Below are 23,952 nucleotides of genomic sequence, written 5' to 3' on the forward strand. Positions count from 1 at the left end.
TCCAGTCCTTGCATTTGGGGTCCACTTGGAGAAGGGGTGAAGAGGGTAATCTCTTGGGTGGCTTGAAGTTGAAGTGGGAGGAAACAGGGCCTTTCATGTGGTAGAACTGGGCCTTCTTTGAGGAGCTGTTTGTTTCCCGGAAGCCAAACTCTGGGCAAAGGCAGAAGCCCTACCACTGCTTCCTCCCACCTTGGAAAATTACACAGTGCACCTCTTTGCTTGGCGGATGGCCGCTAGGATGGTGCCTCGCTACCCCACTGGAGCTATCTGTCCTACCCCTTCAGAATGAAAAACAACAGTGTGCCCAAGCCCACAGTGAACCCATGCCCACAGAGAGCACTCACCCTGTCCTCTTTCTCCTCCCTGCCCTGGAAAAAGCACAGGCGATGGTAAACAAGTCATTAGATTCAAGATCCTGCCCAATTTAGACGCTTTGTCTCCGTTTTCTCCAGAGTAAACCCATGGTCACACCCACCCCAAACCCAGCTAAGACCAGAAGGAATGCAAGGCCCTGTGGCCACGCTAACCGCAGCTGACCCAGAGATGCCCAGGGCTGGACGTTCTCCTGGGCTGGGCTAGCAGGGCTGGGAGGACAGAGTTTGCCATCCTGCCCAGATGGTGGGTTCAACCCCCCCCCCCCCCACCCTACAGTTTTTAGTCTTGGAATTGCCTCCCCGAACTCTCAAGACTGAAAACTCCACAACCTTTGAAGTCTGGCAAGAAAGCCCAAGACCAGCTTCTCCCTTACTCCTATGCTTCTGCACAGGCGGGCTTCTAGAAAACAGAGGTTGGAGAAAATGAAAGTCAGTGCCAAATCCTAACCAGACAGAAGAATAACTGCTGCTCCCTGCGGTCCCCCCACCCCCAGCTCTGGCATGACGGACTGGGGAGGTGGGCCCCTCTCCCGCTGTTGAAGATCTGTTTATTTTGCACTCCATAAAGGGAAACCAGGCCCTTTCTGACATTTTGGCTTGGAGGGGGGGCGGGGCAAGAAAAGGTCCTGAATTTAAAGTTAAAACCAGATCAACTCCTCTAAATCTCCTGGCGCTTTCGCCATGGCTCCTAAAAAGCCCACGTTTTCTATTCTATCAAGTAGGAGCCTCAACTTCTAAAAGGCGGACTCTCAAGCCTTCTGTACACCATCAACTACAGTGACCTCTTTCTACCTCCCAACCATGCAAATGCTCCCCAGATGGCACTCCCAGCAGCCTGGTGGTCCTTTCCTGTCCCAATCTACCCCCAACCAACCTTGCCTTTTCTCTCATCCACGGCTTATTCCCCAACCCTGCTGTCCTGTGTGGACAGTGGACTCTTTTAAACAATAAAGCAGAGAATTTCCTTTGTCCTGGAAGTGTGCCACTTGCCATCCACGTTATCCTTATCAGCAGACCACAGTGCAGCGAGGGGAGGTCCCAGCGTGCTCAGGGCACATGGGATATCAGCGCAAAAAATGTTTTCTTCACTTTTCCCTCCTGCCCTGGATTCAAAGCATGACCTTTACGGGTGGAATTCAATCAGGTCATCTCTCAGATTCCCTAGTGGGGATCTGAAGGAAGCGGCACCAGCCAAGACCATTGTTTCCACAGCAAGGAGGTAGAGATGCTATTTTTCTCACTAGATCACACAGCAGAGTGAGGTGGGACTGGCAGAGGGGAGGTGAAAAGACCCCCACAATCTCGTAAAATACCGTTGATAAGACATAGCCAGCGCCCTGGCACACTCACAAAGCTTCCATAGCAGCTTTTCAGCAAATGGCACGACTCGGCTCCAGTCCTTTCTATGTGGACAGGTATGAATATAGCACACCCGTCTCCCCGATTTAAACACCACGAGAGCAATGCTATCAGGAAAGGGGGTGACGGGATGTGGAAATGGCAGAAGGCCGTGGGGATTGCAAAAGTAAACTCCCGTGAATGTTAACACTCATGTATTCCAAGGCAGGAAAAATTAATGGTGTGTGTTTCATCACGGAGCAACTCCAAGCTCTTGTTCTGAGAAGTTCAAACTGTTTCACACATGTCGTGAGCCAAGACTTTGGGGCCAGACAGAGCCTAACTCACTCTTGGGTCCATTTCTTGAGTTTTTTTTTTTTTAAACCTCAGCTCCTCTCACTGGGAAAGTGGGCATCATAAAGGAATCCAGGCAGCCTCGATGAGAAGACAGGGCTATACGGCTCCTGTGTGCTCAGCACCATACCAACATCAGCACCACCCAAAACAACATCAGCATGATCCACACAACATCAGCACCATACCAACATCAGCACCACCCAAAACAACATCAGCACGATCCACACAACATCAGCACCATACCAACATCAGCACCACCCAAAACAACATCAGCATGATCCACACAACATCAGCACCATACCAACATCAGCACCATACCAACATCAGTGCCATCAGCAGCAGCATTGCCAAGTCTTTCTACCAATGTCATTTAAAGTAATACCGAGGTAAAGGGCACAGAAATTCCAGAAAGAAAAAGCCAACGTCAGTCCTGTGCCTGTGCCTCTTTAGAGTCTTAGATCAGAGAGTTTCCTCTGAGATTCTAGCAGACACAGAGATAGCTCGCTACATGCTTGCTAAGAAGGTTTTTTTTTTTTTTTGATCTTGCAAAATGCTTTTTCTGCCATCTTCATTACGACATCACTTTGAGGTAAAAATATCATTGGTAGAATCTTCCTGATCTGCAGTTGAGGAAACCTAAGGCAAGGGAGACCCAGGCCCCATCAGAACGTGGTTCATATCAAAGCCTTCGAGTGAAGGTCTAGGCCTCTGGCTGTCCAGGAAAGGCCTTTTTCCAGTGGGAGGTTATAGCAAGCTGAAACAAGGCTGGCATCTTCCAAGGCAGAAAGACGTCAGCTCTCAGGAATCGTCCTACCCTTGACGTATCTAGATATACTTCCTGCATGTCAGAGGGGTCTGAACTGACGGTCTAAGCATTAACTCGATGTCCTCAGTAAATGCCAGCCGGATAATGCCTCCAAAGACAATTGTCTTTCCATGCCATTCCTTACTACGTTTTACTTGCCTTTATCGAATAAGAAAGTGGCAGGGAGGATGACTTTGCAGCCACACAGATCGTGCCTGGAAGGGCCATGGTTAGAATGACTAAGCTTCTGACACTAATTTAGCAAGGCCCCGGAGTGACTTACCATAGAGTGAAGGAGACATTTCAGCCATCCACTCACTAGCAGAGACTTATCAAGAGTCTGTTCTCTTTCATGCATTCTCTCACTTATCACTCTGGGTTCAGCCTGAATGTTACTTCCTTAGGGAAGCCTTTGACCTCTGAGACTAGGTTAGGTCCCCGTGGCAGACTCTCAGAGGCACTCCACACTTCCCTTTTCACACAGAACTCTTTGGACTGAATACCTGCTTGCTCAGCTTCAGCCCAACTTCTGCCAAAGCAGGAGTCACAGTTATCTTTTTGACTCCTCTACCTTGGTCCCTGATGCATGGAGACTGTTCAGTCCATCCACGAAGATATGCCACGTGCGGACCGCACAGAGAAAAACTGGCAAAGTCTCAGCCCTCTGAGCTCAGAGCAAGCCTTGCAAAATCCAACCAACCAACACACGAAAGACAAAACACTGGGATCCTGAAAGCTAGGCGGCCCCTTCACCTCATGCAGCATGCTATCCGAAAAGAACAGAGGGAAGGTATTTCAAGGCGGGAGAAGTTGTAAAGATTCACAGCTACAGAACCATCATACTACAATTAACCAGGATGAGACCGTTGGACACTGGGCACTCACTGTGGCCTGTGGGTAGAGGTGCATTTTCTTTTTCCAGGAGGCTTGTTGTTGTATGAATCAGAACCACAATAGTCCACCACCCTAAAAAACCTGTTAGGTAGAGTTTAGACTTCAGGTGAACTTGACCTCATTTTCTTGGAAGAGGCTATCCATCTTAATTTCAGATAACCCACCTCACAAGTCCATGTTAGAGACTCAGTGGTGTACACAGACTTGACCTCCACCATGATGTGTACCCAAAGATATACAGCAGAAAACCCACTATATGTCTCATTGTGAGAGTGAATTTACTAATGAGGTCAGATGTTCTCAGAAGAAGGATTTAATGCTTATTCCAATGACAATCCCATAGCTATGGTAGGTACGGCATGTCAAATGTTGTTATCCGAAGGACAGGGCATGAAGGCAATAGACAAGTTGCTCTATGTTTTGAGATTCTAATATACGTCTTTGGAACTGAGGTATCACAAAACAATACAAGTTAAGAAAACATGCTCCAGAGGGAAACTGGCTTTCCTGGACCCTCCAGCTAGTTACTTGCCAAATTCAGTTGCTTTGTTCATGTTTATAGCTGAGGAGAAATCATCTTTCAAAGAGTTGCAGAGATCTGGGAACTAGAGAAACAAACCATCTGTTAAGAGTATGGAGCCCTACGCAATAGGAAATCATATTTTCATGGTGGCAGAGAGCAGAAAGCATTAGAGCCGAAAACAATCTTCAGAAGAATCTGGGTTGGTGCCAGTATTTTCCAAAGAGGAAACCAAAGTCACCATGTTGTAGAAGGGCTACTCTTTGGTCAACTTTATTTTCCTAACAAGAGGGTATGTATATCAAAGGCCCATATTGTTCCTCGACAAATCTAGTACTCATTCAATCATGATCTGTAAATATCCTTTTGTAAAAATTTTATTGCCTCCATTAGTATAGAAGGGGAAAAACAAGTATTCTATTCTTTCTGTGTGGTCAGCACAGATTTGGTTGTTGAACCTGGACGTTGATGTGCTAATCTAACGCTCCAACCCCAGGCCAGCATGGCAACCTGGAAACACTGAACATTTTACCTTACTTTGGAATTCTCCATAGAGTAATGGAGGTAGTTGGGCATGGTGGTTCATGACTGTAATAGGAGATGGTGGTAAAAGAGCAAGGTCTTCAAGGATAGCATCTTCACATAGTATGATTGGAGCCTGTGTGGGCTACAGGAGACTTTGTCTCAAAGAAAAATACACTGACAATGAAAGAATGGACGGAAGCACTAGTCTCCAAGCACACAACTAACCCATCACTGACTCGTGAAGAGAAAGCATTTGAGTTCATCCTTCCATCTCAGTCGAGACTTGAAAGTGATGGCTCTGACCATAACCTTATTGGTATTATTTAAAATTAGAATAGTTGGATTAAAAGGTGCTTCCTCAAGTTGAGTTGGTGGTATACATCTGCAATTTTACCACTGGACAGACTGAGGCAAGACATAACCAACACTTCAAGGCTATCTTAGGCTCTGTGGCAAAAAAGCTACTTCTGTCTCAAAAAATATTCCTCCTTTGCATTGGGAACATCTCACATCTCAGCAGCTTGGCTGTGGCCATCATATTGGACAGTGAAGACAGGACATTGTCTTTTTTAGCACAAGATTCACTTGGACAACTATGATAAAGATAATTGTCTTAATCTTCCATAACCTTGACCTCTGACATAGAGACAAGAAGGCTTAGAAGAATTCATAAAGTTCCTTAAGTCTCTTCTTTTTTTGAAAATGTATAGCTCATGCCTTTGATCCGAGAGCTCAGGAGGTAGGTAGATCTCTGAGTTTGAGGTCAGCCTGGTCTATGGGGCAAGTTCCAGTCCATCCAAGACTACACAGTGAAACTTCATCTCAATCCACCTCACTCCCATAAAGGGTGAACGCACCAGCCATATCTCTAGGAAAAATTCTTAACCAAGAATAACTTAAAAGAGATGTGTTTGACCTTTCTGTAGCCCCAAAAGTAGTATTGCCCCCTGTTTCCAGTTAACTACTAAATACACCCCCCCATGAATGTGTGTTTTGAATGCGTATGTCCCCATCTGATGGTAATATCTACAGAAGATATGAAAACTTTAGGAGGTAGGCCATAGGTCAAGGATGTAGCTCACTAGGGCCAGGTCTTCAAAAGCTAACATCCTATTTCTGGCTATGTTCTTGGTTTTCTAGTCCACTGCGAAATAAGGAGGCATCACCACACATTTCCAGTGACAAGAACGCTCTGAATTCTTTGCCCTTACCAGTCCGCTTTGTCAAGTGTTGGATCATTACCACACAGCACTAACAAATAACACTCTCTTTGCCTAAATAGAACCCAGGAATATAGAGCTACCTGGAAAAAACCCAGAAAGCAATATGTATTAGTTATTTGAGTATTTCCAAATGTCTGCACACAACAGGGGCCATGGTAAAGATTTAAGTTATTGTGTTTGCCCAGAAAGTGTCCATAAGCAAGCCTTCCAAAAACAGTTGATGTCAACAAATGGATGGATTCTGAAAGGCTGCCCTCTGCTTCCATTTTGTAAAGTAGCTTTTACAAGTTGAAGTGTGTGTGTGTGTGGGGGGGGTGTTATTCACTAATATCTTTACATTTGCTCTCAGGCTTTGGGAGAAATGCAGAATGCTCACCTAGATTTGGAGAACAGCTTCATTTTGTTTTCTTAGAGAAAGATACAGCAGGCCTGATCTTTCTAGAGTAGTAGTCTCTAACAATTACAGGACATGGTGTGTGGACAACTCAAGATCTAGCTCCATGAATTTTGAAATCTCATTTCAGTTGGTCAGGAATAAAACCAAAGCATGTAGTCCAATCTACCTTGAAAAAGGACTCAAGGAGGTTTTACATCTCCATCCTAAATACACACAGCACTTCAACCGGAAACAGCTCGCTCCATTTTCTGTGTCTTCATTCCATTGATCCAGTCCAGGTAGGATGGGGCAAATGTCCTCCCAGCTCACGTCACTTCTATCACATCAGCATATTTAGTGGCTTAGTGCAACCCCAGGGCAGAGATACAACCTTCTTAAAGTACCAAGAAGGCAGTGAGAGTAAAGAAAGCTCTCTCTGGGCGCATTCGATGAGGGCCACTATTTTCTTGACATTAACCCTACCAGACAGCCATCTTCAAGGTGGACTGTTCCTTGCGCTGGGTGCTTCCTTCACTCCCTATGCTTAGTGATAGAATCAGAGTTGAAGATGGACTATGATAGCCCTGCATGGGACCAAGGGAGTCAACTGTGCTGCAGACATTCATCTCTCCAGAAGAGAAAGGCAAAATCCGGAACAGATGGGCTGTCATATTACATTCCCTGTAAATTGACCAACATATTGCCCAAGACATGAAAAAAGATAAAAAAAAATAGGGTTGGGGAGGCCATGAAGAGACAGCAGAAGTGATGCCCCTGGTGATTGAGGTGAAGCACCCAGAAATCTGGCCAGTTAAATGGTAATTTCAAAGCTATTCAGAAGGGAATGCTGTGGAAAGGTCACGGGGTTTATAGCAAGGATACACCAGCTCTATAAAGGCAGACATTAACCTGAAAACAATGGATCCAAGTGGTACAGGTTGGATGGAACATTTCTCTGATGGTCTTCACTCTTTTGTTTGTTTGACATAAGGCTCTTTATCAACAGCGCAAGCCTGGAATTCCTGAGTCCACAGTCACATCCTGCCATCTCTTTATGCTTTTTACGTAAAATCCCATTGATTGGGTTGGGAGTTTCACAAGCAAAACAATAGCCGGATACAAGGGAAGGAAGAGAGGAGTATGGGACATTTGATCTGTGGGGTGCGTTGCTACAAATGAAGTCTGGGCCTGCAAAAAGATACAAATAATTGGCTAATTGGCCAATGTAACCAACTTCAACCATTTTTGGAAATCTTAGTGCCAGAGGGAAAAAGCACTTTGTTATCCATTACATTTAAGCACTGGCCAGGAGGAGAAGAAATTAAAATAGTAATAATTTACATGGCCCATTACTATCTATCTATCTATCTATCTATCTATCTATCTATCTATCTAATATATAGATCTTGCCATGTAGCTCATCCTGGTCTGGAACCAAGTTCTCCTGCTTCAGTTTCCCCAGTGCTGGGATTACTGGTGTATACTACAATACCCAGTACCCAATTACAAAGCACTTTTCTGTATGGAAATATGCTTCTTTAGTGTCTGGTACTTAATAAGGCAAATTATTATTATTATCATAATAACTCTTAGTTTGCAGTTAGGAAAGAACAGTTAGTATCCATTTTATGATCACACAACTCAAAATGAATGGAAACGAATTAGATATGTTTGAAACTTACAAATCTCTCTCTCTCTCTCTCTCTCTCTCTCTCTCTCTCTCTCTCTCTCTGTGTGTGTGTGTGTGTGTGTGTGTGTGTGTGTGTGTGTGTGTGTGTGTGTGTGTATGTGTGTTTCTCTGTGTGTAGATGAGTTCAGGACCCTGTTTTAGACAAGGTGTCCTCTTGTTTGCTCCTGTGTATGACAGGCTAACTGGCCCTCAAGCTTCCAGGGACATTCGTGTCTCAGTCTTCCCCTTCACTATAGGAGTGTGGAAGTTATTGAGGTTCTCCTGCATTCAACTTTACATGGAATCTGAGGCTCTGAGTTCAGGCCCTCCCACTTGGATGGCAAGCACTTTGTCTCCCAGCCTCCAACTTCAAACTTTCACAGAGTCATTTTGCCACCACCATGGTGTCTAGTAAAACTCTACCAACTTCACAAAGAATTTTCATCACCTTTCTTAGGCAAGAAGTACTCCACATTGCACTGTGTGCACATGAAATTACATTTTCACACTTTAACTGACAGAATATTAGTAGTGAGTTCCTCACAGTAAAGAGAGATGGGCAGGTTCTCTCTTTGAAGAGTTCAACTGGGGTTCTGAATCTGAAATGGTGCCTGGGTTATCCCCCAAATCCATGGTCCAGCTGTTATTCCAACTGTAGTTATTAATTAATGCTTTTGTTCAAGAAGCCCAAGCATCTCAGTACTCCAGACTGTTACCAAATCTACGGGGTAAGAAGTGTATACTGCTAGTCTCAATTCTTTTGTGTGAATAGAAAAGATGAGGTTAAGAAAGACTGAATAGGATGTCCAATGCCACCCAGCTGGCCTAAGCAAGACCAGGCACAGAACTTGGATGACCCAACCTGGGGTTCACTTTAGTTCTTTAGAAGGAGAGTGCATGGATTATGGGAACTTCTCTGAGAGCTAATGAGTTGGTACAGAGGTATATCTAGACAGGATTGCCATCAAAGCTTCTAACGGCCAACAAGGAGGCAGAGACTGAGGCTTATGGTGATAATAGACTTCTAACTTCCTCTGACCAGAAGGAAATAAAAACACTGTTAATATCTTAAAACATCCAGTCTACCTGTTCCCTCTCAGTTGAGGCTGTCTACCCAAATGAGTATTTGTGGGCTCCAGCTGAATGGAGCAGGAGACACTCATGTGTCTTACAATGTCCCCTTCTGCTTTCCAGAAAACATGAGCCCTGAGCCCCCACCGATCTTATTGTTGGGAATCCACCTCTTCCCCTATTTTTCCAGTTCATCTTTGAGATGTTTTCTCTCTCCACAGTCCATAAATGCTCTTGTATTGTGCACAGAAGAAGAAAAAGACTCCACTGTTTTCAATTATTTTGTTAACAATTAAGCATGCAAATGTGGGAGCAACATTTAATAAACTTCTATGGACATTTAGGAGGAAAGAAAGAATGAACCAACAAAAATCAGAATCATCAAAGGACTCTTACAAAACCAGTATTTTGAGCCTTTAATTGAAAATGAATCAGAAACAGGCGTGTGAAATTTCCCATGAAATACACATAGGATTTTAAAATTTTTTAGAGGGTGCTCTGGGAAGAGAAGACTCTGGGTCAAACCTAGTCCACACTGATGGGAAGAAAAAGATTAATTGTAGTGAACTCAAGCAGGGCCTCACTGCCCATGATGGTGGATCTACAAGACATTTGGGGAGCAAGAGCAGGGAGACAAAGAGGGATGCCCTGGTGAGTCCCTTACTACCACAAAGAATGGATACAAAATCTATACAGATCTGTGAGTCACCAGAAGGAACAGCTTAGCAACCCAGAGCAGCGAACCCAAACCACGGGAGCCATCCCTAGAGCACTCTGGGAAAGTGGTCTGCATGCCAGTTTCCTGAAGCAGAAGGGCCAACTGTTCATTATCTTCTGGAAAGTGAAGGAAGTGCAGGTGGCTCAGAGGCCTTGGGCCCTGTAGAGTTGTTCTGTGTTGTACTAAAGATCCTACTTGAGTGACACTTTATTGTGGAATCTGTGGACTCTAGTACAGGGGGAGAAATGGTCATGTCTGAGCAGTTACTTCTTTATAGCGTGTCAGGGATAAAGGGAATTTTGTGAGGAAATGCTGGGGTCTTTTTCCAGAACACCTGAGAGTAACAAGCCTGGATGCAGAGCTCGTGGCAGACTACAGTGTCAGAAAACTAAGACTACCTATTGATTACTCTATCACTTCCACTTGGCCTCACCAATGCTGGTTACCGGAGAAAGCCAGATGCACACCCTCACCCACACTCCTCATTCCAGGTAGTATTTTGTTCTTTGAAGAACACCTCTTTTGACCACTTCATCCCAGAGCCATTGACATTAGAGAACTGGACTGACCACCATGAATTGCTCTTTTAGTGATGACCCCACCAAGGAGTAGATTCCAGTTTATTGTTTTCCTATTCCATATCAGTGATGATTACAAACAAAAAGTAATAGTATTGCTTAGCTGCTCGAGTGGCACCTACAGAACATGTCTCTTCAGTTCCTTAGGTGGACGATGACAAAGAAAGAGATAGGATGAAGGCTCAAAGTCCTTGTGAGTTGAGTAAGCCTTGTGCCTTCGCTCTGGGAAACATATTTATTAAGGGATGTGTCCTTTTGGGCATGTGGATTCTTAATCAGTGCTGGTGGTATCCTTGCCCACTTCTCTCTTAAGGCACTGGATCTTGAAACCTAATCTGTCTCTTCTGTCCAATGTCCTTACTTTGTAAGAATTTGGAAGAAGGGCATATTAAGTTAACTCTATGTGCTGATTGCTTTGAGAGGCATGCTAAACAATCACACAAACAGTTGCCTTAATTTTCCATTTTTTGAATGAAACCAAACTACAAGGAGGATATCCTCCAGTGGGACACTGAGCCCTCAGAATCTAACATGGGTCTCCTCAAATGCTAACAGACTATTCCGGGTCGTGGGGGCAATGCCAGGGTGAGCATTTAGCCTCATGCATGGAGAATGAAAACTTTAAAATAGTGGATTCTACAGTGCTAAATTATGTTTGCTCCCAAAGATCCTTAGAGCTACGGTTTTCTTTGTTCTACCAAAGGAAAAGGGAAATATATCAGGAAGCTGGGCCAGTCCACAGGAAGTCTCACTTGGGCTGATAAAAGGAACTGATGTGCAGTGGCTTGGGATGCAGTTATAAGTCAATCTGCCTTGAAATTACAAGAAATGCTGTTCAAGAGAAACGGGGGCCTGGAGTCAGCCTTGCTCGATCGTTTCCTTCACCTGTGGTAGAGCACTCCTTTCTTAGCATTTCTCAGAACTACCCAAATCCTTTCTCTTATTTCAAGTCTATGTGTAGTTTTGTGAGTATATGAGTGAGAAAGGAAAAGAGGAGCAGGAGTTAAAGGAAGAGTGGACAAAGGCAAAAATGAGAGAGGTCGAAGAGGACAGATTGTCAAGTCAAAGTCTCCTCTTAGTCTCTTTTGAGTTACAGAACATATTGTGAATCACCTCTGTAGTTCATTATGGTAAAACATTGCCTGTTGATTTCACAGTCACTTGCCCACCTGTCAGTACACTTGCCTACAAAGCTAGGGACTGACTTTTTCCTGGATACACAGACTTCGTGCATAATTGGTAATGGAGTATGAACAATTTAATGAATGTGTCCAGCCCATGCTGCACTCAGGAGTTATGGCAACTAGAGACAGCAAAATCTATGTATTTCTCACAAGCTGGTTAGAGCTGAGCCTTGTGGTGTAGGCAGGAGGACTGCAAATTCTATGCCTGCCCAGGCAAGAGATTGAGTTCAGGTCTAACCCAAACACCTTCGCAAGATCCTGGCTAAAGACATATAGTAAATAAAAAAAAACCAAACATTCTTCTTTTTAATATTGCTCGGTGGGAAAACATGTGCCTAGAGTATGTGCAAAGCCCAGGTTCCAATACCAGGAGGCTAAAATACAAAGGAAGAGTTAGTCTTTGAGTCTCAACCTACATGGAGACATGTGGGTCAATTTGGAAATTTTTCATAGTGACCAGGTTCCATAAATTTTGAAGGCCAAAAGATTGGGCCTGGATAATTGCTCCTCCCCCTTTCTTGAATAAATTACTCAATTGCTTCAAAATGGAACCAAGACATATATCATAGAATTGATATAAGGACCAAGGTAAATGTATCTTAAGGGGCAGACATCAGTGCCTAAAATCAGATTATAACTAGATTTTTAAGTTTTTTCTTATAACTCTGATCATCAAAGTTTGTATACCCCTTAGATGGATGGTGAATAATGTACCCAGTCTTAGGTAAGAACTAGATGAAAAGAAGCCTTAGTTGGACCACTGGGTCCACACACATGGCCCATGATACTATTTCACACCAAATTGGGGCCTTCTGGGGCAGACCATGTTTACCCATAGCACTGCCCCACTTCCTGTTTTAAGAAGCAGAAAGAAATAAAAAGCCTTCCAGAAAACTCATTAAGAGGCTCAACATTCTTTTTAGACATCAAATAAGTCCTCAAAATATTGTTTTCTTAAGAGTTAAGTGTAAATGAATAAAAACCAGACAAATTCAATTTTCCTTCAATTAAATAGGATTTTTTAAAAGTCCAGGATAAAGGCTCTTGGAGCCAAATGTGTTTTGGTTTTTAAATGCAACTTGACTTTTAGAAAAGAGTCTAAGACCCCAGTACACAGTTAGACCCTATTCTTAGATGGTGTCAACACACAGGGATCAACACCACTACACCATGAGTTGCCAGTGGAGAGAATTGAGCTTCCCAAAACTCACAAATCACCTCCTAAGAGCTCAGCTGATGGCTGGTCTTAAGAGTTACCCAGTAGCACAAGATCGTAGAGCAGCCACACTAGATAGAAAGAATGTCAAAGAGTTCAGTCACCCACACTCCAAAATCAGACACAGGAGTACACAACCTCGAGAGAACGAATTTAGGATTAGAAGAGAATATTGTCATTGTAATTCAGTTTACACATGGGACGATTAAAGAGAGAAACGTCATGTAAGCAGCAGAAGTCTGGTGACTTGCTGAGGATCCGATAGCTGAGATAGAGCCTGAGTTAGAAATATGGCATGTGACTCCTTGGCCAGACATCTCTCAAAATGGAATTTCAAGTCTCTGGGATCCACACGATTTGATTGCAATGGTTCCAATAAATCTCTAACAGACCGTTTTAATTTTTGCTTCTTTTAAATTTTGAAAATAATGCGTGCTAATGATAAGATGTTCCCTGAATTTATGATATGAAAGGTAGATGTCTACTTTTCCTATTCAGAGGCACCTAGTTTTAACCACTTAATGAATATACATTTAGAAATTATTTATACATAAATAATCATACATAAACTTGCTTAAATATCCTCCATAAATGGACTATACAGTTTGGAATTTTTTTATGTGGTAATATTCCATTGAGAAATTTCTAAATTAGTGTCTATAAGAATTATTTTATTGCATTAAACATTAGCATGGCATCCTCTTATATATATTTTTCTTTAACTATTTATCTGGCAATTTACTGATGATTAAATAAAACCATTTTTCATCTTTGCCATTGTAACGATGCTACAATAAGCATCTTGCCCTCAGTATCTGAATACAGATAAGGACAAGGCAGTCACCCTTTCTGACACAGCACACTAATCTTTGCTGTCCTCATAGGTCATGACGGTAAGAATTCTACTCTTTTCATCTGAATATCTTTATGTCTGTATAGACTTGAGATTCTTCTTCCAGAATCTTTGTCCATTTCTCCATGAGTAGTCTTTTTCTTAGGACCTGTGAGTGTCATTGCACTGATAGTCTGAGGAACAGTCCCCAAGCTTTCTCAATTATCTTTTCAGTGCGCTTGTTCCTTTCTGTGGTACGGGCAGTCTAACAACACCTTGGCCATGCTGCTCTGTCACTGAGCCACAAGGCAGCCCCATCTTTTACTTCACTTGTTCTGTCTGTCTCCATGTTGATATACACATGGAAGAACCTGGAGGAAGAGAGAAGGAGGAGGAATTCCCTTGGCTCAAGCTCTGGACTTTCGAAACTGTCTATATAAAGGACTATTATCACCGAAGATGGAGGAGATATGGAACTCTACACTGTTGTCACCTTGGGGAACTATGCCTAATGTACCCATAACATTAGGCTATGAATCAATAGTGCCCCCAAATGAATATTGCCTTCTTTGGAATCATGGATCATCAGAGCTCAAAATAAGGAAGTAGAGAAACTTCTACTCTCTAGAAATCTGAAAGGAAGGAAGGAAGGAAGGAAGGAAGAGAAAGGAAGGAAGAGAAAGGAAGGAAGAGAAAGGAAGGAAGGAAGGAAGAAAGAAAGAAAGAAAGAAAGAAAGAAAGAAAGAAAGAAAGAAAGAAAGAAAGAGTGGAGACATCTTGTTCTCATTCACAGATGTGGACAACCTCTGGAACACTGTGCCTATTCAATTTGGGTAAGTGGATACATGATTGAGTATGAATTAAAGGATAAATGTCTAAATACAAAATGACTCCATAGACACATAAATTTCAATATGCTTAGAGGAGATCCCAACAGAGTCAACCTAAAGACGGTTTAAAAGCTGAATAATCTATGACATCAAGCTATGTTTTCATCCTTTGGCTGCATGGATGGTAGTGTACGATTATTTGCTTTCAGACTAGATGCCTTTCTACACGCAATCAGTGAGCGCTTGCCTGTTCAGAATGAACAAATCTGCTTCTGGACTGTTAGATTCTGGTCGGTAAGTGAAAGCCACACATGTCTAGAAAAGCAAGGTTAAAGCTCCCTTGGCACCTGTAATTCAGGCTTCTTGCATGTATGTGTGCACTGAAATGTGACATGAGTCTTTCATGACCTCGGATGTTAAGCTCTGGCTCAGTAAATGGGCCTGCTCTTGGGAAATCATTCCACAGGACTCAAGTCTGTGTCTTCCTTGAGAGTTTGAAAATGTTTGGACTCTGAGGTTTTGATCATAAAGTAAACGGCAGAGTGTTGTTCCCTAAAGATAGGAAATGCCTTAAAGGCTTCAGGTGTGAATGATTTTGAAGTCACTGTAAAGTTTGTCTGAACTACTGAAGGTGACCTACCCCTTCTGTCTCTGGTCTTACTGGGATGAGGCACAAAAGCATCTGTGTCTCTGTTTGACCAGATGAAATGTGAGTGTTACTAATCCAGACAACTGGCCTGACTTACACATGAGAGAATGTCACACTTCTCTGAATTTCCATAGAAGTTTGGTTTGAGTCTCAGGGAAACAACCTTCCCTTCTGCCTGGTCTCTGTTACCATCTGCTGACTCATTCTTAAAACGAGCTGACGTTGTCACCTAGGATAGACCTCCCAATTACAAACATACCTCACGGTGAGATTCCCCAGAACACTGGGCAAAGAGTCATATTTGGAGGCGCAAATAGAACAATCAGTGTTTCAAAAACATTTTTCATAGTTTGGGGGATCGGATCCAGTCTTGTGCAGGCGAGGCACATGCTTGACCACTGAACCAAATTCACAGCCCTTGGCTCTTTGAAATCCGTTTTTGGCATGTGGCACAGCCTGACTTTGAAATCGCTAAGTGTCTCAGACTGTCCCTGGGCTTGGGATACTCCTGTCTCTGTACTCTAAGTTCTGGGAATGCAGGCATGTGCCTCACTCCACATTTTTATAACAGTAGAAGACATGGAATTTTCCCTCCCTTGCTTGGTGCCTATTTAGTTAGCAATGTCCTGTGGACCTTTCTGTTTTCCCAAACTCATCTCTACTGTCTAGTCCGCAAGGCACACTGGAAGCTTCCAGGAGAGTTTCTAATAAGCCACTGTCATCTCTGTTGACTAAGTAGCAAGACAACAGTGGGAAGAACACAGTCACTAAGGGGTTTGTATGGCTATGTAGGCTACCAAACATTTAAACATTGATTATTTCTGATTATATATTTTATAAGACCCAAGTTTCTATCACAATATTTAAGGAATTCTATAATCTATTTCTATCTAATCTTCCCACCTCCTCCCCAATGCATTTCCTTTCCAAAGCCCTCAACCATATTACCATACGTAAGTCCATCCATACCACAAGGCCAACTTCCAGATTCATTTATGACAGGAAGTAGCACAGAAGGTGTATGCAGAAGAAGCAGGCATCCTGCAATCAGAAAGACTGGGCTTGAAAAAACCAACTCTGCCACCTATTAGCTATAATCCTGGGCAAGGAGCCTCACCAATATGGGCTTCCATATCTTCTAGGTGAAGTGGAGCTATGGTAATATAAACTCTCATAGGTCTGCAGCAAGGATGAATGTGAGGGAACAAGGACTAAGAAACTACCCATGCAACTTTTCACTAGATCTTTCTTGGTGCCATTCAGAAGGTTCTTTCCTGGCATAGGACTGTCATGACACTTGATAAACCCCATTGAAACACCCAGCTCATCTTCTAGTTGAGAATCCAAGTCAGGTTACCAGGTCTGGTTCTGAATAGCAGCCAGACACTTGTATTAATGTGGTTGGCCAATGTACAGTCTCCACTTCATACAGAAGACTGTTATTCTAGTGACTGCCTCATTTTAAAGATGCTAGGCTGAGGAATAGCAGCATGGAGAAGGGATAGTGATTCCTTCTGTTACCTCTGGAGAATCAATCTGAAGTGTATTACTAAGTGACATGGCAGATATGAAAGCAGCAGAAAATGAAACAGGGTGTCGCCTTCTGCAGAGAAAAACACCTGCAGAACCTTGAGATGACCAAAAAGTTGTAGTATAGACCAGCACGGGACAGATTCCTGTAGTTCCAGCTCCCTGGAGGCTCAGAAGTTTGTGATCATCCTTGAGTACATAGTGAGTTTGAGGCAAGCCAGTGAGACACAGACTTTTTTTCCCAAACAAGAGAAAGGATGCTGGGGAGATGGCTCAGTGGGTAAAGAGCTTGCCACACAAGACTGAGGGCCTGAGTTTGAATGCCCAGAGTTACATGAAGCCAGATAGAAGTAACAGAGGTCTCTACTCCCAGGGTTTCTGCTGGGTGATAGGAGGTCTAGATAGGAGATTCAGCGGAAGATCCTGAGCCAGCTAGAGCCCTGCACATAGCAGCTGACAGCAAAGAGGCACTATCACAAACAAGGTGGAAGGTAGGTCCCAACGTCCCAGGTCATCCTGTTATTACACGCACACACACACACACACACACACACACACACACACACACACACACACACACACACACCCTAAAAGATAGACAGGCTTTTAAACTGATACTTCAAAAATTCATGTTATTCACATCAAAAGTATTCCATGCCAACATTATACAGCCAATTGTCTAGATGAAATAGAACAGAGCATTTCCCATTCTAAGCCAATAAATAGAGATGGTTTAATCTGAAAGACTATATATCAAGCTTTAGGTTGACTGAGACTTTAGTTTGGGGATATTTTGTGAGGTTTAAGGTAGAATAAAGGGAAGTTTATTAATGGCAGAAACATTTTTGCCAAGATTGTTGTCTTTCTTTATTTATTCTTTTATGCTGAGAATTAGACGAATGCTACATTTCTAGGGGTGGGGGTGGGGAGGGTTTGATTTCAGCCAAACATTTTTTTTTAAAACCAATGCCAACTTACTGCTCAACCTCAAACTAAGGAGGACATTGAAATTTAAAATCTTATTTAACGCGGCTATTACCAAAGACTTTCTTGCTTCATTGTTCAGAAAATAGATCTAGCAGGTCTGGCCTAATACAGCTGAGAGCGTTTTATTTAAAGAGGCAAAACCTCTTTTTTTTACACCAGCCCACCATCAGTAATGGGGCCTACTGATTATTTAAGTAATGGTATATTTTAGATAGATATTTTTGGGGATAATGGAAACTTTGTTCACGATGCATAGAGTCAAAGCAGATTTATTTTGGAAAAGAGTTGATTTTCCAAACCTATCTGAAAATTTTGACTCTCTCTCTCTAGCTCTCTCTCTCTCTCTCTCTCTCTCTCTCTCTCTCTCTCTCTCTCTCTGTGTGTGTGTGCATGTGTGTGTGTGTGTGTGTGTGTGCGCGCGCGCACAGATATTAATCAAGATAGTGGGAATATATTTGTCACTAAATTGCAGAAGCGTCAGTAGTTTAAGGTGCCAGATATTTCACGACTTCTCTTTTAAAGCTCTTTTTCTGCAGTATTCTATAATTTTACATGATGTGACACGGGACATCCTCATGTTAGAGTAGTAAGAATACTACTTACTACTCTATGTTCCTCTATCTCCTAGGACCCCTGAATTCTCACTTTTTTTTTCTTCTGTGATCATGAACTTGGTATCCAGCATGCTGGACCTTGGCTTACCCATAGATAAAGCAGCAGCAGGGTAAATAGTCTGTACAGCTTTAAAACTGCACACCTATGAATTTGAATAGCATGAGAAGAACACTTTTAAGTGGCGACAGTTCAGTTGGAAGTCACTTCAGAGAGCAATCATGTGGTCATGGGGACAGACAAAATGGCCATCTAGTTTGCACGGTGTCCTTGTGAATTTAGGTGACATGCCCTCCTGGGGGCCATGGGGGCCAGAAACCAAGACTGCCCCTATTGTTCTCTCTTGACTGCTTTTTCTCAGAGCTCCTTCCCAATTCCTCTGCTCTGAGAGTGGCAGTCCACTCTCCGTCTGACAGATGGCTCTTCTCTGAGTCACAGAAGGCAGCTTCCCTCTCTCCTCTACCACCCTGAAGTGCTTATTTAGAAGTGCTATCTCTACTCAGGTCCCTGTGCACCTTATTGGTAGTGCCCTTCCTACCCAGTACAGCACCACCATGTGTGAGCGCTAATCACATTTGTCTCTGTGTGCATCCATCACTAGGTGACTTTCAACTGCTGGTTATCCTACACACACAAAGCAGAGCCTTCAAACACAGGATGTACGCCACAAATGCATCTCAAAGTCACGGAATACGCACAGTGTTAAACTCAGACCTACGTTCTATTACTGTGAGAAACAAATCTCTAAAAGGACTAAGGCAAAATGAAGCTCAACGAATGTGCATCCACTTAAAACACCACACCTTATCTCACCTTCACTTCGACTTGTCCAAAGAAGCTAGCGCTTTAGACCTACTTTACAGATGGGAAAACTGAGACCCATGAGCTAAGAGCCTTGCCATGACCCACACGGTAAGTAAGTAAGTAGTGCAAAGGGGGCTAGGTTTTCTCCCAGGCCTTCCTCGCTTTCCGTATTTCCCAGGTTCCCACATATGTCTGACTCTTCTCTGGTTGATTCTCCGTTCTTTCAGGGCGCACTCTACATTCGTCGTTCTGCAGATGGCATCAATCTGATCAAAGGAAATCTGCCTAGAACTAAGATGCAGTTTGAAACCAGGTCATTTCTTCTAGCAGCAAGCAGTGTCACGTGCTTTTCAACACTGATAATATCAATGTGGGGAGCAGGGGTGGGTGGGGTAGGGTGCCGTTTAATATCGCAGGTTAGCTTGTCTACAGCTAAAGAACAAGCAAGCCGAGCTCACCCAACAGACATGCTGGGGAAAGTAGAGAACACAATTTGGAAGGGCAGCAGGATTGGAAATTTACAACCCCAAAAGCTTCCACGAATGCTAAACAAAACAGGGGGCTAACTGTACAGAAACCCAGTCTTCCCTGGCATCCGGAACCACGTACATCCTGGGCACCGAGACCCACAGATGTTGCCAAATTTTGTGATTGAGGAAGATGCACTCAGGTGCATACGATGGCATCAGAGTTACTGGATGCTGATTGTCCCAGGCTGTTGAAACAGGCAAGCTAAATACTCTTAAGTCTGTGTCTACAGGTTACATTTGGTTTATAGCGTCCTCTGACCTTCGTCCGTGTGGGGCGGGATAGGGATTTAGTATGCAAGCAACTGGAAACACCTGTGTAAAGTAGTCCTGTGGGATCTTTATGAAGATTATGAAGGTCAAAGACGTTTTACAGCCGTAAATTCATACAGTAAGATCAGAAGTTGATTGACCTTTCTTCCAATTCAGTCTTCCAGTATCTACACCAAGCATGGAATTGAACCATCATGTAAGTGGAGTCTAGGATCCCCCAAATCAGAAGGTCGCATATAAACAGGAACCTGTGGCTTCTACATAACTAAAAGGCTAAAGGATACACTAAAGTCACAATCTTCCAGAACATCGGTGTTCAGAAGAGGGCTTGAAAAGTGATTCTGGAGATGCCCTTGGTATTAAGTCTCCCAGGTGAGAAACAAGGTGTTCCTCAGGAGGCTTTGGGGGGGTTCATGGGCTCCCATTAGTCATCCTAAAAGAGCCCTCACTCCCATCTTGGTATGAAGCAGCAACCTCCTTGTCTAAGGTTGCTCTCAATGCCTGTCATGCCCATCCCAGTGTGCACAGTGTGGGGTTAACACATCCTGGGTACGCAGACCACAGCTTCCTCCAGAGCTCAGGGCCTGTGCTCAGAGGTCTGAAGGCCGCACAGATGCTGCTTCACTCCTTCTCAGAGTGCCTCTGGAGAGTGCCACAGTGAGCCTCTGGAGCTACACTACCACCCTTCTGGATCAGAGGAGAGAGTTGCTTTCCTGGGGTGGGGGGGTGTGAGTAGAAAGTGCTCTGAATGGGGGTGTGTGAAGATTTTAGAAGGGTCATCTGGTTACTGAACCTGGGGAGGTAGGCACTTGCAAGAACACACCAACAGGAAGCAGAGAAACAGGGCCCAGTGACCTCCACTGACAGGTCTCTAGAGCACACCTCTTGGGAACCCACTCAAGTCAAGTTTGATAAACCTGTGGCTATTTGATTGAGTTAAAAACCCCATTACGATCAGTTATCTCATCTCTGTCTTCAAGTCTCTTCAGTTGGTCCCTTTTACCTAAGTCAGCATGTTTCAGAGAGCAAGGGAGAGAGAGAGAGAGAGAGAGAGAGAGAGAGAGAGAGAGAGAGAGAGAGAGAGAGAGAGTCTTAGAAAATAAAAACACTCTGACCCCACCCAGAAGATAAAATCTGTTGAATTCTCTAAAGCCAACACCTTAACCTCCTCTCAGTCAAGCCATGAGTAGGAAGTGGATTCCTCTGGGTTCTGGAGAATGGCGGCCCTGCCAGTCCCCACCTCACCAGCCTGATAGTTTTTCCAGAGCAATTCCTGCTTGATGTGTAGCCTTGAAGCTAAGGTCTGGTCTCATTCATTCTCCTAACTCCTCTTAGGCTAGTCACGTTAGGGGGTGTCCCTCCTCTCTGCTCCTGGCCCTACTTCCCTCTTTCAGAGGGAGCACTCTGCCTTTCTGAAGCGTGACAGGGAACCCAGACTCACGGGTCTCCTGGGCTGCACTTTGCAACCTAGACCCAAGCTGGGCCGGCGCGGATGGGGGTTGGGGGTGGAATCGGCAAGCCCCAGGCCATGGCCTCTGAACCAGCCACCGCAGGCGGACGGCTGTGAAGGAGTTTAATTCTTACTGAGAGGACAGCTCCTGGATCCCTGGCTCTGAAGCTGGCGCAAGCACAGTGTGCGGGATCTGAGGCACAGAGGAGCCCGGAGAACCAGGAGATTCCTAGCCCGAGGAACAGCGAGGCGGGCCCGTTAGCTCCCGGCAGCCGGCGTCCGCAAATCGCCCGTCAGCAGCAGTGAGAGGGGGGAAGAGAAACCGATCGGGCTGACATGTAAACAGGGGCTTCCATCTGGACCCTCCGGCTCAGACGGACCCTCAGACACCCTCCCTTGCACCCCTCCCCTCCCGCAACTAATCCTCTAACTCGCCCCGGGGATCCGGAGACCCCAGCCGGCGGCGAACGCTACTCCTGCCCGCGCTGATCTCGGCCTCTGGCGTGAGGAAGCTGGCCGCCAGACGAGTGCCTGGCGCCGGGGCCAGGTCGTCTGGGTGCCGGGTGGGAACCGACCGGGCGATCTCCCGCCCTAGACTCTGGTCCGCGCCCGGGGTCCCAGGTTTCAGCTGCCGGGTCTCTCAGCCCCTCAGGCGGCGGCGCAGTGGGAGCCCGCGGGACTCCACTGTGGCGCAAGGAGTAAGGGGTAGATCGCCCTGGGCGGGAAGGCTGGTCGGCCTCCTCGGAATGGGGGACTCGCTACCCGGAGGAGACCGCGCGAAGCCGGGGCGCGGAAGGAAGGGAGAGCGGCCACGTCTTCCGGGACCCCGGCGCCCAGCCCTCCCGCCTCCCCGGTCGGCCCTCGCCCCGCGCCCACTGTCCCGCTGCTTACCTTAATAGTCCCGTCCATTTGGCCAATTCTGCAGCCGAGCCCCCCAATATTCCACACATTGACCCGGTTACAGCCTGACCCCGTAGCCCCTTCAGATTAGCCCGGCGCGGCCTCTTTGGCGCCCTGGGCCCTCTCTGAGTGCCCCCTGTGAGCACCCTGCCCTCGCTCCCCTGTGCACGTTTGTTGTTGTAGCGGATCGAAAAAGAGACAGTTAACCGGATGAAACTTTTTTTCAGCTAATTTTGGGAAGTGACTTCACTTTGCGATCGGGGAGGAAGTCCTATCTCTCTCTCTCTCTCTCTCTCTCTCTCTCTCTCTCTCTCTCTCTCTCTCTCTCTCATCTCGCCCTCTCCTCTCTCTTCTCTGCTCTCTCTTGTCTTCCCTCCCCCACACCCCCCTCTTCCTCTCCTCGCCCTGCTTTTCGCATCACTCGCTATATAAATATACGCGAGATGCCCAGATACATTCATGCACTGCGCACACAGGATACTTGCTCCTGGGAGATAAGAGCTGGCCAGGAACAATGACGGGGTCCACGCCCAGTATCCGCTCCCTGATTCCTGAAGTCTGCAACTCCCCCATCACCTTCCCCCCCAAATCCAAAGCCAAACGCCTCTGGCTTCTTTCCTTCCCCTTGGGCCTTTGGCCGAAGGTGGCCCTCTTGACTCATTCACTTTCCGTTTCTTCCCACAGATACATTCATTAATGCTTTTTCCAGCCGGAGTCAAACTTTTTTGGGGATGGGAGGAAGAAGGCGGGAGAGTGCTAGGACAGGGGATAACCTGGCGACGTCAACTGCCAGAGGAGGTTCAGACGCAGAAGAAGGCAAACCTACCATTTTTAAAAAGGAAGAAGGGAAGGAAGGAAGGGAGGGAGGAAGGAAGGAAGGAAGGAAAAAAGGAGAGAAAGAAAAGGAAAGGAAAGGAAAGGAAAGGAAAGGAAAGGAAAGGAAAGGAAAGGAAAGGAAAGGAAAGGAAAGAAAAAGAGAAAACCCGAAGGACTCTTCGCATCCAAGCGCTAGTCTCCGAAGCGGCTCAGAGTCCGGAGGACCTGACCTGTCAAGGGTGTGACTCACTACCTCAAGCATTGTTAGCAGAGAGGTGCCCATGCTTAGGCGCGCCCTCCGGGCTCCAGCCGGCTAAGGAGGTAGACCAGCCGCAACCTAGGTCACTTATCCAAGCCTTCTTGGGTTAAATACACCTTTCTGGACCCCACGGCCCAAGCCCTTCAATACCAGCGCAGCCCCCAAGGAACTGACGAGGGGCGAGCTTGCCTTCCACACTACGCAACAGGACCCGGGAGCGCGTCAAGATGCGGCTCAGCAGAGACCCAACCTTGGATGAGAGCGGACGGTCTATGGGTCCAAGCTAGGGACTGTCACCCCCACCCAGCGGCGTGGCCCGCTTTACAGGCTCGGCTCCCTCTGCTATCCGCCCCCCCCGCCCCCCCCCCCCGCCTCCCATGCTGGACCCGGGAGCACTCTAGTTAGGGCTTCTCTGGGGTACCGGCGCTCATGGCCTGACTCCCATCTCCCAGACTTCGAAAACAGGTTACCTTTTCCACGCTCTTCAGACCACGCTGTGGACTTTCTCACTTTTATTTAAGAGTCCTCCCGGGAAAAGAGGGGAAAACTCCAGAGCAGATCCGAATAAATTGGGAAGAAAAAAAAATCAAAAGGGTGTCCACGGCGGCAAAAAAGGTGACTTATTAATTCTTTAT

The 23,952-nt window shown here is 45.4% G+C and overlaps 1 protein-coding gene across 5 annotated transcripts in view; it reads right to left on the minus strand.

Annotated features, from left to right (window-relative positions):
* The window catches only part of Fli1 (Fli-1 proto-oncogene, ETS transcription factor), a 118,510-nt gene extending 95,866 nt beyond the window's left edge, over positions 1–22,644 (minus strand). For 3 of the 5 annotated variants that reach the window (XM_087561831.1, XM_087561832.1, XM_087561830.1), the window contains exon 1: positions 22,234–22,644. In XM_087561831.1, coding sequence (XP_087417957.1) covers positions 22,234–22,251 — 18 coding nt within the window. In that variant the 5' untranslated portion in view covers positions 22,252–22,644. 5 annotated transcript variants of the gene reach the window in all.
* Between the last annotated feature and the right edge of the window lie 1,308 nt (positions 22,645–23,952).

Source organism: Rattus norvegicus, chromosome 8 (genome assembly GCF_021556685.1).
Source record: "Rattus norvegicus strain SHRSP/BbbUtx chromosome 8, alternate assembly SHRSP_T2T, whole genome shotgun sequence".
NCBI lineage: Eukaryota > Metazoa > Chordata > Mammalia > Rodentia > Muridae > Rattus > Rattus norvegicus.